General features: G+C 40.4%; 1 protein-coding gene across 2 annotated transcripts in view; it reads right to left on the bottom strand.

The window, feature by feature from the left end:
- Positions 1–19,605, bottom strand: part of ULK4 (unc-51 like kinase 4) — a 592,138-nt gene that overhangs the window by 517,442 nt on the left and 55,091 nt on the right. For both annotated transcript variants that reach the window (XM_043595665.1, XM_043595666.1), the window contains exon 17: positions 17,374–17,452. In XM_043595665.1, the coding sequence (XP_043451600.1) occupies positions 17,374–17,452 (79 nt within the window). The remainder of the gene's footprint in view (positions 1–17,373; positions 17,453–19,605) is intronic.

Below are 19,605 nucleotides of genomic sequence, written 5' to 3'. Positions count from 1 at the left end.
AATATGGTGGTTCTCTATAGCCCCTGAACCAGCAGCATCAAAAATCACCCAGGAACTTTATTAGAAATGCAAATTACCATGCCCCACTCCAGACCTACTGAATGAGAAATGATGGGGGTGGGGGAGAGCCAACAATCTGCACCTTAACAAACCTCCCAGGTAATTCCAACGCACACTAGAGTCTTTGGAACTCCCGTTGTAATAGGGGCATTTCACGCTATGGCTATTTCCCTCTTGATTCCACGTTAAATTCCCCCCAAATTTTTGATGTATCAGGTGTCCATTATCATTCACTTTACAGTATTATTTAAATCCTCTTGAGCGGTCTTTATTGGCACATGAGTTGCTTAGAATTGTTTTATTTCCAAACATTTGGGGGATTTTCCAGATTTCCTCCTGTTATCTATTTCTAACTTCATTTCACTGTAGTCAGAGAATTTAGTCTAAATTTTAATTAACGTCATTAATCCAATTTATTTTAATCCTTTGTTAAGATACAGTTTTTTGTGGCTGAAAATGTCATCTTAGGGAACATTCAGTGTGTACTTCAGGTGAACGTGTTTTGCAGTTGTTGGAGTTAGTGTTCTATAAATGTCAAACTAGTTCATTTTCATCTGTATCATTCAAATCTTACATGTTCTTTCTGACTCCTTGTTTAAAACCTATCCAACAATCCGAACGGATTTGCCTACTTTTACTTGTAGTTCTAGCAAAGTTTTCTTCATCTATTTTAAAGCACTATTGACACATACAGATTAAGGACTGTTCATACTTCCTAACGAATTGAAGCTTTCATTATAAAATACTCAGCCTCATCTCTGATAATGCTCCCTTAATGTCTACTTGGTTATTAATATACCCACACAAGTTTTCTTGTTATTAGTGTTTCCATGGTATATCCTTTTTGCATGTTTTTTAGTTTATCTTTCTCTTTAAGGTAGGTCTCATTTAAAGTGTACACAGCTAGGTTTCTCTCCTTTATCCAGTAGGACCATCTCTCCCCTTTTGGATAGACTACTTAAGCCACGAGCACGGACTGTAATTACTAATGCGGGGAGGTTTAAATCCATCATCTTGCTATATGGCTTTCCCTTTGTCCCATTTGCTCTTTCTTCCTTTCTTTCTACTTTGCTGACTTATTTTGAATTGAGCATTTAGTATTCTATTTAATCCCTGCTATTGACTATTTAGCTAGAGCTATTTAATTTTTTACTAGATACTCTGCAGATTATAAGAGCATCTGTAAATTATCACAATTCACTTTAAATCAACATTATAATATTTCATACACAACGTAACACAAATATGTTTATGCTACACATGAAATATAAAATGAGACAGAAGAAATACTTGGCAAGATAATTGTCGCAATTTTTCCAAAATTCATCATAGGTATCAGCTCACAGTGCCAAGAATCTTGTTGAACCTGGCCCAAGATATACCTACAAAGAGGACACTAGGTAGATGCTACTCAAACTGCTGAAAATATCAAAACTAAAGAGACAACCTTGAAAGCGATTAGAGAAGTACTATATATTACACACTGGGAAACAAGGACATGAAAGAATGCAGACTTCTTATCAGAAACCATCCACGCCAGGGGCGCCTGGGTGGCGCAGTCGGTTGAGCGTCCGACTTCAGCCAGGTCACGATCTCGCGGTCCGGGAGTTCGAGCCCCGCGTCAGGCTCTGGGCTGATGGCTCAGAGCCTGGAGCCTGTTTCTGATTCTGTGTCTCCCTCTCTCTCTGCCCCTCCCCCGTTCATGCTCTGTCTCTCTCTGTCCCAAAAATAAATAAACGTTGAAAAAAAAAAAATTCTTAAAAAGAAACCATCCACGCCATAAGACGCTAAAACGGTATTTTTGAAGTGTTGAAAGAAAAAAAAAAAAGTGCTACCTCAGAATTCTGTCATCTATGAAAACACTCTCAAAAATAAAGAAGAAATAAAGAGAAAATGGGTAAATTCATCTCCAGACGGAATTTAACGTGAAATGTTAAAGTAGATCTTGCAGGTTAAAGGGAAAGAGGCCTAGACACAAACCTGGGTTTTTCTAAGATATTTTAGGAATATCTTAGAAATATCTTAGAAAACATACTTTTTCTTAATCGTAGACTCACAGGGAGCCACAAGAGTCGTACAGAGAGATCCCATATTCTCTTCCTCCAGTTTCCCACAACGGTAACGTCTTGCACAGTTACAGTACAATATCAACAACCAAAACTGTGGCATTGGTACAGCATGTATGTAGAGCTCCGCATCATTTTATCACATGCGTAGATTCACGCAATCACAACACAGAACTATTCCATGATCACCAAGACCTCCCTCGTGCTGTCCCTTTGCAGTGAAACTCCCCCTCTTCTCTCAGTATCCCTACGCCCTAGCAACCACTCGTCTGTTTTCCAGCTCTGTAATCTTGTAATTTCAAGAATAATATATTAACACAGTCTCTCGCTCAGCACAACACCCCTGGAACCCACCCAAACTACTGTGCGTATCAATAGTTCCTTCCTCTTTACCGTTAAGTAATATTCCACGGTAAGGATTGTGCCAAGGTTTATATGACTCACAAATTGAAGGATGTGCCAGTATTTTCAGGTTTGGGCTATTATAAATAAAGCTGGCATGAATCGCCAAATGCAGACTTTTATATGAACGGAAGATTTCATTTCTCTGAAATAGAGCCCAGGAGCAAAACTGCTGAGTCATCTGGTAAACGTAGGTTTCGTTTTTTAGAAAACTGCCGAAATGTCTTTTACGCTCCCACCAGCAGTGGACAAAGGTCCAGTTCGCAGCATCTTTGCCAGCACTTGGTACTGTCGTTATTTATTAAATCATTTTACTACACGTGTAGACGCAGTCTTAGTTTGCATTTCTATAACGAGTAACAATGCTAAATACTTTTTCATGTACTTATTTCCCAGGCATATATCCTCTTTGGTGAAATCTCTCTCACGTCTATTGGCCACTTTCTAATTTTTTTATTCATTTGTTTGTTTACCGTTGAGTTTTGAGAGTTCTTTACTATTGTAAACATGAGTTCTTTGTCAGACATGTTGTTTGCAAACATTTTCTCCCATGTGTAGTTTGTCTTTTCATCATCTTAACAGGGCCTCTGCCACAGCAAAGTTTCTCACTTTGATGAAATCCAATCTGCTGGGTTTTTTTGTTTTGTTTTGTGGGCTTTTTGGGGGGTGGGGGTGCAGGAGGGGCTTTTATGGATCATGCTTCTGGTGTCAAGTCTAAGAAATCTCTGAGCGTCATGAACAGTTTCTCCTCTGAACCCTGTGGATAATCTTATTTTCTTGCAAAGAGTGTGGAGTTTTGTTGTCAAGCAGTTAAAATACCAGTCAATCACCTCAATCCTACAAAGGCTTGGTTTTCCTTTAGTCCTGAGGCATAGTTCTTAGACCTAAAGGGCAGCCCTTCTGGAATTTCAGTGGAAAGCCCCAAGTGTTTATCAAGTCCCTCTTAACTTGGTTGGACCTGACCCCAAAGCCTACCTCCCCAGCACTGGGCAACTGCTGAAATTTCTGCTCAACTCTTCAACCTGCCAGCTGCTGCTTTCTGCCTGGTTCCATGCAGTATCATTCAGCTCCGGCACAGCTTCCGAGTTAGCCAAGGACTGCAGAGGAACTGGCACACACATTTTGTGGGTCTTCTCTTGAAATATTTCCCCCCTACTCTTTTTCTACTCTGTCCCGCAATGACAAATGCCAGCCTCGGTTCCTCGGCCCAGCAAAACTGTCGTGTTCTACCTGAACTCTGCTTCCCTGCATGAACTCGAACTCCTGCAGGGAAGAAGCCAACTAAAAGTACATCTCCCATAGCCTGCTTCCCTCCTTTGAATGGTGTGCCCTCACCAGCTTCTACAGAATTGCTTTCATATTCTGTCCAGATTCATCCAACCCAGGTCTGATCTTTATGTTAATTTTTCATTTTGGAAGAAGTATACATTTATACCCCAAACATGATGAAACTCCGGAAACTGGTTCCAAATTTATATGGAAGACACTTTCTCCTTTTCTAGAATTGAAGATAAAAATCATCAAACTTGTTATCTCTCTGTTTGGATAGGTGGGTTGCTCTTCCCCACCCACTTCTAAATGCCCCGTTCACTAGTAGGGGTAGCTCATCTAGGGTCCCATCTCCAACTAATTGCTTCAGGAGAGGTTCAGGAGAACCTCAGGCTGCACCTTCTATCCTTAAGTTGTACCAAAACTCAAAACCTGACAGGAATAACCCACCAACGCGCTTATTCTAAACAGTCTTAATGTCTTAATATTTCAGATTTCAGTTTTCCCTGTTTCTGACTTTTGAGAATTTCCCTTATTTTCTTGTGCATTCGGCTATTTTAAAGTCTCTTTGTTAAAGACTTCATCCCCGCATTTCTAGTTGTTTGTTTGTTTTTTGGGTGTTTTGTTTTGCTACTGAAGTACTTTCAGGTTATCTAAGTAGCTAAACTGTGATAATTAGAAGGCCAGATGTTATTTTTATAATGAGAAAAAAATAGTAAATGTTACACGGAAAAGGTGGGGGAAAAACAATTTTGTGTATGTACGTAAAATACACTTAAAAATACAGCCAAAATTGCAACAAGTCTCCTTTGTTCTTCAAAGAAGTTTTAAGTTGAATAACTAGGATTGTGGGAAATTAGGACCATGACAGAACAGACAGAACAGACTGTGCGTCGTTGTGCAGCAAGAAAATGCTCCAGGACTCAAGCCACCAGGGACAGCAGAGGAAGTGGTGCGATCATCTACGCTTCACTCTGAACAAGGGCTCCAAGTCAACACTCTATACCACAACCTCTAAAATACACGTGGGATCTGTCTCTAAATGCAGTTCATCGCATCCTGTGCTTAGAGTTCCAAAAGCACACAATGTTCAGAGAGAACTAAGTAAGTTAAATAATGCTTCCAATCACCATATATCCACTGCTTAATATAAAATTTAATTGTAAAACCAATTCAGTAGAAGGGTGAATATCACAGTGTTGATAATCTTAAGTCAAGAATTCTTGGGAGATATCATTCTGTTGAGCAATGAAATCACAAAATGTGATTATCCTACCAAAAAAAAAAAAAAAAAGACATAAAAAACAAAATACAGGAGCCTGGCTGGCTCAGTCAGTGGAGCATGAGACTCTTGACCTTGGAGTTACATGTTCGAGCCCCACATTGGGTGTACAGATTACTTAAAAATAAAATCTTAAAAAATAAGTAAATAAATTTTGAAAATTAGATTCATTTCAAAGTAATGACAATAACAGTGTTGCATAGCATACTGAACTTAGTAAATTAATCTGTTGAAAAGAAAAAGAAAATAGCAATCAATGACAGCTAATACATTAACCCATCATAAACTAAAATTGTGCATTTCAATTTAGAAAAAGGTTAAAACAGTCATAACCCATAATTTATTTCTTACTGTATATTTAACATGGCAGTTAAAGTGACGCTGCAAAGGAAAAAGATGCACCCCAGAATGCATAGATTTGGCCTCACCTCTTTAATCAAGTGATCAAAGTATAACTAATCGTGGAAACCTGACACTATCTGCTTCCTGGTATGATGAAATCTGAAACACCCAACATCACCTATGATAAATTTTTACCCAAAAACAAAGTTTAATCTGAATCTAATCAAGCCTCTCAACCTAACTTACAGTTTATAGGAACTTTAGGGACTAGATGACCCAGAAAAAACAGACAGACGAATCCAGAATGTAGAACATTCTACAAGACAAGTAGCTTGGATTCTTCAAGAAAGCAAAGCCATGGGGGATAAAAACGGGACGACAAATCCATAAGAAATAATAGCACACCCTCCCCCCCCAAAACCAACAGCGGATTGTAAAAACAAAAACTCCACAAGCCAAATGGAGTTTCATCTAAAAACACAAAGGTGGTTTAATTTTAGGAATGCCAATAATTCCTGTTAATAGAGACAGAAAAACTATGCCATCACCTCTATAGATGTCCTATAATCAAATTCAACACTCATTCATGCTAAAAATAAAAACCTGGTAGAGCCTTATTTAACGAGATTTTATACGAAAACCAAGTATTAATGAGAATACAGAACACTAGAAATTCTTTCATTTTCGTTTTATACAACTTTTTAAGAAAATCATTTAGACTATCCTCTAATGTTGAACATATGCATACCCTATGATAAGGAATTCTAACTCCTAGGTTTACCCAACATAAAGTTCACACAACTATATCAAAATGAGTGTCCAAGAATTACTTATAACAGCCAAATATGGAAAACTACCCAAAGGTTCACCTCCAGTGGTGATATATCCATTTGAAGAAAATGAACTACAGGTTCCTAAAACAAGGATTCCCCAAGCATAATATGGAACAAAAAAAGCTAGATACCAAAGAGTACATGTCATATGATATACTTTAAATATAATTCAAAAGCAGACAAAATAATCATAGTATTAGACATTATGGTAGTAATCACCCATAGAACAAAGGGAGAGACTAATGATTGGTAAAGGGTGTAAGGAATCACCTGTTGTGCTGGTAATGTTCTATTTCTTAACCCAGTCTCAGTTTCCTGGGTTTTCATTTTGTGACAATTTACTGAGCATGATATATATGTTTTGTACATATTTCTGTACATCTGTAACTCTTCAATTAAATAAAAAGCAGCATAATTTTTAAACCAAGCAAGCAAGCACAAAGTAATCCCTAAATCCCTAATCCCTGAATATGTAACACAAATTGAAAACACTGTATGATTATATATCATGTCGGTAACAAAGAATTATTTCAGTCAACCTGAAACTCAGTATTTTAGCTGTATACATCATCCAGTGAATTATATCCCAAGGACCAAAACGAAAAACAAAACCAAACAAAATGCTACAAAAATACTTTAAACTGTACTTCACATTTTTATTGTTAGCAACAATATTGGATTGGTATTGTTTTTAAACTATTCTAAACCATAGGTTGAAGCAAATAATTATGTTAATGTCATTAGCAGCCAAGATTTTCAGCTTAAAAGAAAAATAAAAATTTTAAAGAGGTAAAAACTCAAATTTAAATTGGAAATTGGAAAGATCAGTATGAATGGACTTATTTTTCATTTTCAGAAATAGTATTTCCTAATTCTAACCTTTGGAAAATTCTAGAAGAAATGATAATCCAGGTAGCAAAGAGCACTCATACCCAGACTTTGTTCTCTAAGTACCATTTCCAACCAAAATTAAACAAAGTTCCTTAGAAAACTGATGTCAAAGCTAGGGCTTAGTTATTCCCAAACTAAGCCTGTGAAATCTTGTTGACAGAATGCAGGCAAGTTATCAGAGATAGTAGAGTCATGTTGAAAAGTAAGAAGCAAACTCGAAAGGGTTCCCAATGGACTTACTACAATTAAAGCATCAAAAAGACTAGTAATGCCAAAGACTGAAATACATAAACATACATATATTAATCCACAGTTCTTAATAATACAAAGAAAATCTCATTGGCCACATCAAGATTACCAACGCACCAACTCATTGTTCTGAAAAATAGTCTATAAAGGAAACAATCACTTATCCTGCCTTTGCTAAACAAACTAGATTTTAGGATAATAATGTAGTTGATATGGGCAAGTTCTCCTCTAAGAAAAACTCCCGACTGTAAGTAAGTGAAAATCATCATTTTTCCAACCCTAAAGGACTAAGGCGTTTAAACAACAATCAATGGATGCTGAGAACTATGAAGTAAAAGAGAGATGGGGAACCCTGCAACAAGGCTGACAAAACCTGTAACCAGTGAGCAATCCTAACATCACCAACGATGAGGCAACCAGACATTGCCTGCCTCTCCCTGTGAGGCAACAGGAAATACACAGAACCAAGCGTGAGGAATTCCAATCACGCTCTCATAAAACTGAACTTGAATCTAATCAAGGCTATACATCAAAAATGGCAGTTCACAGGAAATGCAGGTGATTAAGGACCATGTTAAATGACACCAAAAGGGTGGAATAAGATTTCCACTATTCCAGCTTTGGCTAAAACAAATGACAATTTGCCTTTAGTGGATGATAGTAAAAAAAAAAAAAAAAAAAAAAAATAGGGAAATGTTTGAAATTAAGACTTAAGAGTCTACATTATCTAAATGCAACGCAAGACCCTATTTCAACCCTCGACCAATGAAAAGTTACAAAATGAATGTAGGAGACCGTCAAGAAAATCTGGAGAGTGGCTCTGATCCCATGGCTCCCTGGGAGTAACTAGTGTGGCTGCAGGAGACAAAGGAGGGCCTGTCCTCTAGGCACCACAAAACTCAGGGCACCACCAGCACAAGGTTCCCACCCCCAAAGGCCAGGACACCTCCACTCAGCAGCCCCCACTCACAGCAAGGAGCAATTAATGTGGGATTGAGGAGAAGCCCCAGAGCCCAAAAGATGGCCCATAACCACTGTAAACCTCATTGCTGATAACCTGTCCCTGTGCATGAAGGACCTTAATGGTCCTAGACCTGACTTGGTGCACGTTCCAAACTCCCTCTGTAATCAAACCCTCTAGTTGGACTCAGATAAAGGAGACTGGATTCCTATGTATAATGACAGATTTAAAATTAGACAATGACAATGATACCTATGATTACACTGTCCAGGAAATGACGTTCAATGAAAACTCTGTAGGTAAATGGAATGCCTCCATAATCCCATTACAAGCTAACCCAAATGCAGAGGAATGTTTTCTGTTCCTATCCACATGTAAACCACAGCCATTCAAGATGGACATGTGCCGATGCCTACAAACCAAAGAGTAACCATGACGTCCACATTGTCCCTGACCTGGGGGTTCTGGGATCCACATTCCGGCTTTCTTAGTAATACCGGGTTATTCATTCTCTGTGGTAATAAGATATACAAAGGTTTCCATCCAAATGGTCTGGACACTGTATGTTAGGATGTCCTGAAGCTAAAATGACTAAACAGGAATCCCTGGATGCTAGCCAGCTCTAAGCTATGATCATTTGTACATCAAGTGAGTCCTCATAGGCGAGCGTCCCCATAAGCTTTCAAACCCCATTATTCAAAAAAGCTCTGGTTTCTGTACATTTGTCAGAATGCTCTTCCTTCAACAAGGAGTTAATGAATTCAAAAAAAAATCACTTATTAGTTTTTCTGCAATTACTGGAAAAAGGTTTCAACAATACCCTGAATGCTCTTCATGCAGTACATGCTAAATAAATGGTTTATCTCCAACGGTACACCAAGATGGGACAGTCCTTGAGGCCCTGACTGCCCAACAAGGAGCTGCATGGCCTGTAGTTGGTGAAATGTTGTCTCCGTTGTTGACAAATCAGGAATTGTGACCCAAAGTCTAAAGGAGCCTAAAGAGCTGATAAAATTTTTCATCAAGTAAGTGACACCCTCTCCCAAAGACCCATTTTGTTGATTAAGCCTTGGCTCCTAGGAATCCCCGCTCTGGGGGATTTTTCAGTCCTTGGCTACTGTTCTCCTTACAATCATCAGATGAACCTCCCTAGTGGGTTGCATGCTCTCCAGGGTTTCACATGCCTATTGACAGCCACATGCGCACCAAATGGCATCCTTAAGCATCAGGACACGGGAGAACATCAACAACAACCACAGAAGTGATGAAGCCGGAGACGACGTGGCTTTCCAGCCTGACAACTCCTAACAGAAAACAACGAATGCGGGACTCTCTGGCCTGCTGAGAGCACGACAAAAAAGAGGGAATCGTTAAAATCCAACACGGAGACCAGACTTGACAATTTCCTGAGCAGACAAAACCAGTCAGTCATATAAGCAAAACTTCATTCAACTCATCTTGCAAAACCAGCAAGGATGACCTCACCTCGGTCGCTTTTTGCTTATTCGTCGGGGTATCAGAGGTGACATAAACAGTCCCCCAAGTTGATAGGAGGATAACCACTAACCAACTCCCTTTAAGAAGACCCCAATGTTATCACCAAGCACTTTAAAGAATCCACACACACTGCCTTCCCAGTATAAAAGCTGCTTTACAAGATCATACCTCTGAGCCTCATTCCGTGTTTTGAGTGTTCCCAGTTCACAAACTTAGTATGTGCACAATAAAATTTTACTAATCACTACTTCAAAAAAAAAAAAATAGAAAAAAGAGAACAATCTGAATATTGACTGGATACTAGATGTCTCTGACTTCTGCTCAGGTCATGATCTTGCAGTTTGTGACTTCGAGCCCCACGTGGGGCTCTGTGCTGACAGCTCAGAGCCTGGAGCCTGCTTCAGATTCTGTCTCTCTCTCTCTGCCCCTCCTCCACTCACACTGTCTCTCTCTCTCTGCCCCTTCTCCACTCAGGCTGTCTCTCTCCCCTTCGGAAATAAATAAACATTAAAAAAAAAAAAAAGAAAAAAAAAGAAAACACTTGATTTGGTTGGGTGTGATAATGCTATTATAATATTTTTAAAAATCCTTTTCTGTTAGATATATATACTGAAATACTTATGAGTTAAATACGATATCTGGGATCTTTTTTTTTAAACAAACATGACCATAAAGGGGAGGGGAAGGAGAGGGAATGAGACTGGGAGGGAGAGAAGAGACAGATGACAAACAACATTGGCCAAGTGCTGATAATTATCGGAAGTGAGCGGTAAATCCTTATGCTAGTCTCTCTACTTTGATGTATGCTCAAAGTTTCCACTATCAAAATGTTTGATGAAGGGGTCAAACTAGAAAGGCTGTTAACTTTCCTTCCAGTTCTAAATTTCAGGGTTCTATATTCAACTTTTTCCGTAACATATCCACTGCATGCTTAAGACTAAATCTATGCACAATACCAGGAATATTTCCTGAAAAATATTACACACAAGCAGCACAATGATTACGGGGTGGTAAGCGTGTCATCTAGAAGGAGAGGCTTAAGAAGTTGCCTGTCTCTGTAAAAAAGAAAAAGAACGGAATAAACGCTTCTAAATACACACAAGAGACCACGACCAGCTCTTCCCTGTAGCCATCGGTGAAAGCGCGAGACGAAAGAGACTTCCATTATGCCACAAGGATAGTAAAGCAGCTATTTCTCCGTATCTCCCTCTAACCAATGATACTGCCATACTTCCCTACCATTCTTTCAAGGACTTGTTAAATCCTGCAGCGCTGACTCGGTGCCTCAGACACTCGTTGCTCTGCTGGCCAGGCACTGCAGAATACTAGGTTATAAGATGAGGTTCTATACTTTCTAAATGCCTAGAAGACCTTCAACCACAATTCTTTTTTTTTGGGGGGGGGGGGGGTCCACCAGTAGTAAACCTACTAGCCAAAATTTTATTTGTGAAACCAGGAACACCCACAACCGTGAGTGTTACAGAAACCTGGTCTCAAGAGTCCTGAAGCTAAGCTTCACGGATGACTGCACTTTCCTGGAGAGGCTGCCATGGCATTCATCTCAAACAGCAATAATCACTAATGGAATAAAACCACACGCCCTGCAGCAAGAACCCGAAAAAACAGGGAAAGATGAAACACCGTGTTGCATACCCGTTAAGCCAGCTTCTTGAGGCTAAGAGATAAACTCTTAAACTTCTGAAACTTGGTTTCCAGTGTTCGAGTGCCCTCTAGTGGCTGCTTCAATTGTGACAACCAACGGCTCAGAGCAGGAACGAATACAGAATGACAAAGTGTAAGAAGTAACAGCATACAGGAGTACCTGGCACAATTCCAAGGTACTCTGTGCACTTCTCATTATCCAGAAGAACTTAGCTCACAACATAATATGCATAATTAGGAAGTTTCCTAGATATATCATGACCCACGAGTACATTTTTTAGTAAGTATAATCTTCCCCAAGGTCCATTTCAAATTAATAAAACATCAACAGCCCCCAGAAAAGAACGGTACACCAAGGAAAGACGCGAGAACCTCAGGAATTAACACCCATCCCCTCCCGTCAATGGAGGCAGCATCAAGAAGGCAATGGTATCTGATAAGGGACGGCCACCAGGAGTCGGGGGACACAAGGTATCCGGTCCCTAAGGAGGGATCGGCCAACGTGCTGGCCAATGAACACCCTGAGTCCGCACAGAGACAAGTTCAAGAACTCGTTCAAGAACCGCCCGATCCGACAGTCTCGGTGACAGCACCGACGGCAACTGCCAGTGGGGACAGGCCACGGGCCTGGGGCCAGGGTGTGAGCCGAGCACATCGCCCAGGGTGACTGACAGGTCCCTGGTCGCCGCAGAGGCCTTCTGCCCAGACGGACGGGAATTCCTACGGCAGAACATACTTCCTGGAATCATGGCCACCTGGAGCCCCGCGCACAAAGATGCCAGCCGGGCATGGGCAACCTCTCAGCACTAGCCTTGGCCTCCAGCCGGTCTTCCCAGACTCTGCCCCAAGGCACCCCCTCACCTGCACACCTTCCGTGACGGCTACCTACACACACACCTCTCCTTCAGGGTGTCCACAACGAAGGGGGAACTGACCCTCTAAACAAGAACCTTCTCACCCTCAGGACGTTTCTGAGTCTACAGATCGGTCTTCCCCAGAAGACATCCTACTGATATCTAGGACAACTGTCTATGCCTAGGAGATTCATTCAGGCTTGCCGCCCAATGCTGTGGCTCACTATTCACGCTATTTAGTATTCCGCTCTGTGAGGGTGACACGCTTTGTTCTACTGTTGACAGACACGGGAGTTATTTCAAATTTAGGGCTATTACAAATCATGCCGGTCATACACATTCTCGTGTGTCATTTGGTACCCTGGGTGACAAAGGAGGAGATGCTGCCTTACAGAGGAAAGATGTGCTCAGTTTTTTGTTGTTGTTTTTTTTTTTTTTAATCTTTATTTTTGAGAGAGAGCGACACACAACAAGGGAAGGGAAGAGAGAGGAGGAGACACAGAATCCCAAGCAGGCTCCAGGCTCTGAACTACCGGCACAGAACTCAATGTGGGGCTCAAACCCACGGGCTGTGAGATCATGACCTGAGCCGAAGTGAGACGCTTGACCGACTGAGCCACCCAGGTGCCCGGAGATGTACTCAGTTCTTGAAGATGATCACCCAGCAGTCTTCCAGAGTGGCTGTGCCCATTTACATCCCCACCAGCAGCACAGAAGCCTTCCTTCTGCTCAGTACTTTCACCAACATTTAGGACTGAGGCTTTTTAATTTTTGCCAATCTGGTGACTGTCTTGATATTTCACGTTGGTTTTGACTTGCAATTCTCTGATGCCTCAGTATTTCGAAATCTCAAAAGACAGCACATATCCAGATTGAGATCATTTTTTTTTTTACAGCACCTACCACTACGAACCTAGTCCATCCAAGTCACCAGCACCATCTGAACTACTGCACAGCACAGGCTCTTAAAGTGCTTTCTCTGATTCGACCTTGCCCCTGTCCTTGTAACAGACAGAGTGATTCTCTTCAGATACAAGCTACATGGAGGCTCTCTGCTCAAATCCTCCAGTGGCTTCCCATCTCATTCAGAATCAAGTCCCAAATCTGAGCAGGGCTTACGACAAGGCTTGGGATGACCTCGCCCCTGGCGACTTCACTAACCCCATCTCCTGCCAGGCGTCTTCCTCTTGCTCAGTTCCAGCTACGTCACCTCCATGCTGTTCCTCGAAACATGCCAACCGCTCCTCTGATCTCCAGCCCTTTGCACGTGCGGCTCACCCAGCCAAGGGACGTGCTCCCTCAAGCCCTTCAGGTCTCTTCCTGGATGTTCCTACCCCAGGCTTTCTCTGGCCAACCCATCTGAAATAGTGCCACCATCACCTCATCCTTCCCAGACCCCACTATCCTCCTTTAGCTTTTCCGCTGCATCTATTAGCACCTAAACTAGATATCTGCTCTGTCTCCTCACACTAGAACATACGCTCCATCGAAACAGATTTTTATTTCTCTTGCTCAGCCCTATACCCTGGTACCTAGTCTGTACTTTGTACACAGACACCAACAAATATTTGTTAAACAAGGAATAAAAGAGTATCAATACAAGGAAAAAAAGAGTATCAGGGACGCCTGGGTGGCTCAGTCAGTTAAGCGTCCGACTCTTGGTTTCAGCTTAGGTCACGATCTCATAATTCTTTAGATCGAGTCCCGTGCTGGGCAATGTGCTGGCAGTGAGGAGCCTGCTTGGGATTCTCTCGCCCTCTCTGTCCTTCCCCACTCATGCTCTCTCTCTAAAATAAATAAATACAAAATAGTATTCATATAGTAAATATTTATAGTTAAAATAAATCAATACAAAATAAATAGAAAATAGTAGCTGAATTTCTTCTGGAAGAATGTGCCTGGAATAATGGTCTTCCTGCACATAACACACTGCCATACCCATAGCAGACACTCAATAAATGTTCAAATAGTTGAAGAACAACGAATTTGCCTTTTTCTTTCCCATTCCCTTCTCCTCTACCCTTCCAGATGTTCTAAAGCAATGTAGAACTTACTTCCATACTACTATTCATTTTTTAACATTATATATATATATATTCTTTCTGAAGACTCCATTCTTTCCAGGTCACCTGTCACAACATTAACAGCTACTATTTGGACTTAGATGCTAATGGAGTCACTGTCTGTATTTGCTGCTTCTTTCTGTTACCTTAAGATTTGTTTACAGACAGCTACTCAAGCAGCTTGCTCGAGTACAACTTTTTAGAAATGTGGGTGAAATTAAGATGGAGTCTCTGAATTTCTGAAAAAGTCTTTTGTCCTCAAAAATCAAACAACAGGATGGCTGTACAGAGAAATTTAAGGTCACACGATCCCGTAAGTGTTCTTTTTCTACCGCTTTCTTAGTGTTGGTCTAATTCCACTGCGATCTTCAGCTGAAATAGTGGTACAAACAAATCATATGCAAGTCTAATTCGCTTTTGTTTATAACCTGAGTTTTGGTTTTCTTTTACTCTTTATTATAATTACAAATTTCACCAGGCGAGGACTAATTATGGGTCTTGTTTCAGCATCTTGCCTGACATTTGGTGAAACCTTTCATCTAAAGATTGAGTCTTTTCAGCTCAGGGTGAAATTTTCTTCTATTATTTCTTTCATGAATGTTTGCTTTGATCTCTTCTTCTGGTAATCCCATTATGTTTATCTTTGACAAGTGCTGTCCAACAGGAATACAATTCAAGCCACAAAGGTGATTTAAAATTTTCTAGGAGCCATATCAAAAAAGAAAAAAGTGAAATTAACTGTAATAATTTATCCATCCAAATGTATCCAAAAATATTATCTGCATAAAGATACATCAGAAATAACCAAATAATATTTTTATCCAAATACTATTCAGTGATTTGAAAATGTAGTCTACAAAAAAGGTACAGGTAAGATGCTTTTTTCTTTTTTCATATGGAGTCTTCAAAATCTGATATGTGTTCTCTACTTGAAGTTCATCTCAATTCAGATTACCTTTTTAATTTTTTTTAATGTTTATTTATTTTTGAGAGAGAGAGACAGAGAGAGAGATTGAGTGTCTGTGTGTGTCAACAGTGAGAGCAGGAGAGGCAGAGAGAAAGGGAGACACAGAATCTGAAGCAGGCTACAGGCTCTGAACTGTCAGCATAGAGCCCGACGCGGGGCTCGAACTCACAAACCGCGAGATCATGACCTGAGCTGAAGTCAGACACCGGTTTTTAACCAACTGAGCCACCCAGGTGCCCCCAGACCACCTGCTTTTCAAAGGCTAGTGCCTGCCATACTGGACAGACCAGATCTTCCAGAACTATCTTTCATGCTTTAAGTTCATAATTTTTAACCTTTTTTTCTTCTGAATCCTAACAGAATTCTTCCAGCTGATCTTCAGAGTTTGTTTATTTTTGAGAGAGAAACAGAGCAAGTGGAGGAGGGGCAGAGAGAAAGGGAGAGCAAGCGAATCCTAAACAGGCTCTGCACTGTCAGCGAGGAGCCTGACGCAGGGCTCAAACTCACGAACCATAAGACCATGACCTGAGCCAAATCCAAGAGTTGGACGCTTCACTGACTGAGCCACCCAGGCGCCTCCCTGATCTTCAAATCCACTCACTCCACTTCTAAGATACTCATCCTACTTATTACAGCACCTATATGACAGTCACATTTTACACCTTCAGGGCTCACTCTTCATGGCACGCTGCTCCTGAGCACTGACTGCCAATTTTGATTGCCCAGTCCTCTAGAATGTCACGAACAGGTCTTAGAATTTTCCTGTAACTTCTCTTTCAACTCCTACAGCCACTCTGTTTCATTGGAAACCCTTGTTCTGAGTCATGAGAAGCCACCCTCCAACTTTTGAGCTACTAAGCCTCTGTGACGAGTGATATTGCCCTAGCTGCTTGGTATTTTAGATTAAAAGTCTAGTTTATTCCTCTCTGATAACCAAGTTAGGTACCATCAGGGGTCACACTGGTCCCAGAAAACAAGAAAAAGGGTGAGACTTAGTGCCATTTCCTTTAGTAGCTCAGAGATCTCACAATTTGCAGAAAATGGGGATGGAACTGAAGCAAAGGAAATCCAGTGACCTTAAAAGAACTGTCCGTTCGTATCTACTCAGAAGAGGGCTAACTGGGATGCCATCCCAGCAACTGGCTGAGGTACCAGACAGCACAGTTACAGAACATTTTTCATCGCTACAGGAAGTTCTATTGGACAATACTTGGCTCAACAATTCCTCTTAAAGTCTCAAATACCATACCACCAGGTTCTGGCTCTACAAGATCCCCTCTCTTTCACACTTTCTCTTTCCTTCAGGAGTTCTTAACCTTGCCCCTAAAAGCCTTGGTTCTTTTCACCTATTTCAACTCTTGACACTCCCCAATCCAAGGGGAAACGGACACTCAAAAAGGCAGTCCAACAGATTTCACTTAGTGGAACTTGAATTTACTGATTAACTAAGAGATGCTTCCCAGTATCGGTACTCGAAAGAAATGGTATACACTTCAAAATATCTTCCAAGCATGCACGTCCATTAAATACTGGGGTCACAGTCAGAAACAACTGACAACTGATGAGGATGAAAATACTAACTTCAGGGTAAAAAGGAGTTTAATCTGAATTACGAGCTGTGCTTCACTAGGAAATAAATTAGGTATAAGAAGATGTTAGAGAGACTACAAGGAAACTAGCAGTGAAATAAACCTTCTCCAAAAATTACTGAAATAATAATGAAGAGAGCCTAGAAGCATTTTAACTCTGCCATATCACCTTTAATAACAGAACAGGTTGCAAATGTGTGGCTGGGTTTAAGCCTAAGAGCCTACTGAGCCTATTTTACAAATGCCACAACTCCACAAAGAAAAACTTACGTGAAGGTCAACGAAAGTTGCATGTTCTAAATCACAAAATCAGGAACGGTTTTTTTTTGTTTTTTTGTTTTTTGTTTTTTGCCATTCATAACATTTCAATAATAAAAGAGACTTACCTCAGTAACAGGTGTATTTTCCTGGAGCTCAGTTGTGTGTGAGGCCAGTAAACCAATCACCCGAGCAACCTTGGCCCGTCTGTAAATGGAGAAAAATAAGGCCTGAGGAGAACTAGGAAACCAAGTAACATCACACAGTTATGAGCATTAACATCAAATAAAAATGGGATGTGCTGGGGTAACCATGTACTCTCCCATGAATAGGGCCCCAAGAAACGCACGCTCACGTACAGGAGACATGAACAGCAATGCCCTCTGCAGAACCGGTTGTGATGGGACTAAAGCTGAACAAGTCGTGCTTTACTAGAAAATGCAAAATAAAAATTTTGGAAGGCCTTAACCAGAGAGGAGAAGGAAAATGTAATTAACCGTTTTACTTCTGAGTCGAGCGGTATTTGGCTGAAGGTTATGTTCTACTTGTTAGGCCAATGATTGTAGACATAAGAGATAAAATATCAGAACAGTTAAACATTTATATATCCACTTCTACAGTAATTTTTATAATCATGGTTCTTATAAGTATTGTCCCAAAAACTACTAGTTTTAGTGAAGTTTCTGTTTCATTATCCAACAGAAAATAAGGTTGATAAATTATTAATATCATTTTCAGGTGGAAAATTTTATTTCATGGAGAAAATTAGTCATAAGATTTTTTTTAATTCGAAAAAAATGGTTGAATGTGCGAGTTGATAAGAACCGTATTCTTTTTCCTTTTTTTTTTGAGAACCCCATTATTGATGCTTTTGCACATTCTCTGGGCTAATCAGTGTTCATGTCAGCCAGAGAACCTCTGCTTTTCTGGTTCTTAAGCTACACAGGACCCGTGGAGGGAAACAAATCGCACTGAGAGAAGAACCATAGGAAAGTGTTTATGTTGTCAGAACTCTAACATACAGACCTAATTCTAACGGATTTCAACACTTCTTGAATTAGCCATTCACATGTCTTAACCATCTACAAACTGAAAAAGTCCTAGGTTATTTGTATGATTAGTATTCTGCCTCTAAATAAAAAGAGTATACTGTTTTTTAAATTTTAATTCCTTAGTCAACGTTATGGAAGTTTCAGGTATACAACAGTGACTCAACAATTCCATAAATCACCCAGTGCCCATCATGACAAGTGCACTCCTTAATCCCCATCCACTATTTCACCCATCTCCCCACCCAACTCCCCACTCAACTAACCATCAATTTGTTCTCTACAGTTTAAGAGTCTGTTTCTTGGTTTGTCTTTTTTCTTTGCTCATTTGTCTCTTAAAATTCCACATACAAGTGAAATCATATGATATTTACCTTTCTCTGGCTTATTTCCCTAGCATTATACTCCAGCTCCATCCATGCTGTTGCAAATGGCAAGATTTCATTCTTTTTATGGCTGAGTAATATGCCATTGTGAATATATACCACATCTTTTTTACCCATTCACCTATGTATGGACACTTGGGCTGCCTCCATAATTCAGCTATTGCAAATAATGCTGCTGTGAACATAGGGGTGCACGTATCCCTCTGAATTAGTGTTATTCTTTGCATAAATACCCACTAGTGTGATTACTGAATCGTGGGGTAGTCCTATTTTTAATTTTTGAGGAACCTCCATACTGTTTTCCACAGTGGCTGCACCAGTTTGCATTCCCAATGGTGTACAGGGCTTCCTTTTTCTCCACATCCTCGTCAATACCTGTTGTCTCTTGTGTTTTTTATTTTAAGGCATTCTGATAGGTGTGAGTTGATATCTCGTAGTTTTGATCTGCATTTCCCTGATGATGAGTGATGTTGAGCATCTTTTCATAGGTCTGTTGGCCATGTGAATGTCTTCTCTGGAGCAATGTCTGTTCATGTCTTCTGCCCATAAATAATTGGATTATTTGTTTTCTGGGTGTTGAGTTGTAGAAGTTCTTAATATTTTTTGGATACTGATACTGATATGTCATTTGCAAATATCTTCTATCCATTCCACAGGTTGCCTTTTATTTTGATGTAGTCCCAACAGTTTATTTTTGCTTCTGTTTCCCTTGCCTCAGGAGACAGATCTAGAAAAATGATGCTTTCCCCGACGTCAGAGACATCACTGCCTGTGCGCTCTTCTAGGATTTTGATGGTTTCCATTCTCACATTTAGACCATTCACCCATTTTGAATTTATTTTTGTGTATGGTGTAAGAAAGTGGTCCAGTTTCATTCTTTTCCATGTAGTTATCCGGTTTTCCCAACACCATGTGTTGAGGAGAT

The sequence above is a fragment of the Prionailurus bengalensis genome, chromosome C2 (genome assembly GCF_016509475.1).
Source record: "Prionailurus bengalensis isolate Pbe53 chromosome C2, Fcat_Pben_1.1_paternal_pri, whole genome shotgun sequence".
NCBI classification, from domain to species: Eukaryota; Metazoa; Chordata; class Mammalia; order Carnivora; family Felidae; genus Prionailurus; species Prionailurus bengalensis.
This window is presented reverse-complemented; position numbering and strand designations above follow the sequence as displayed.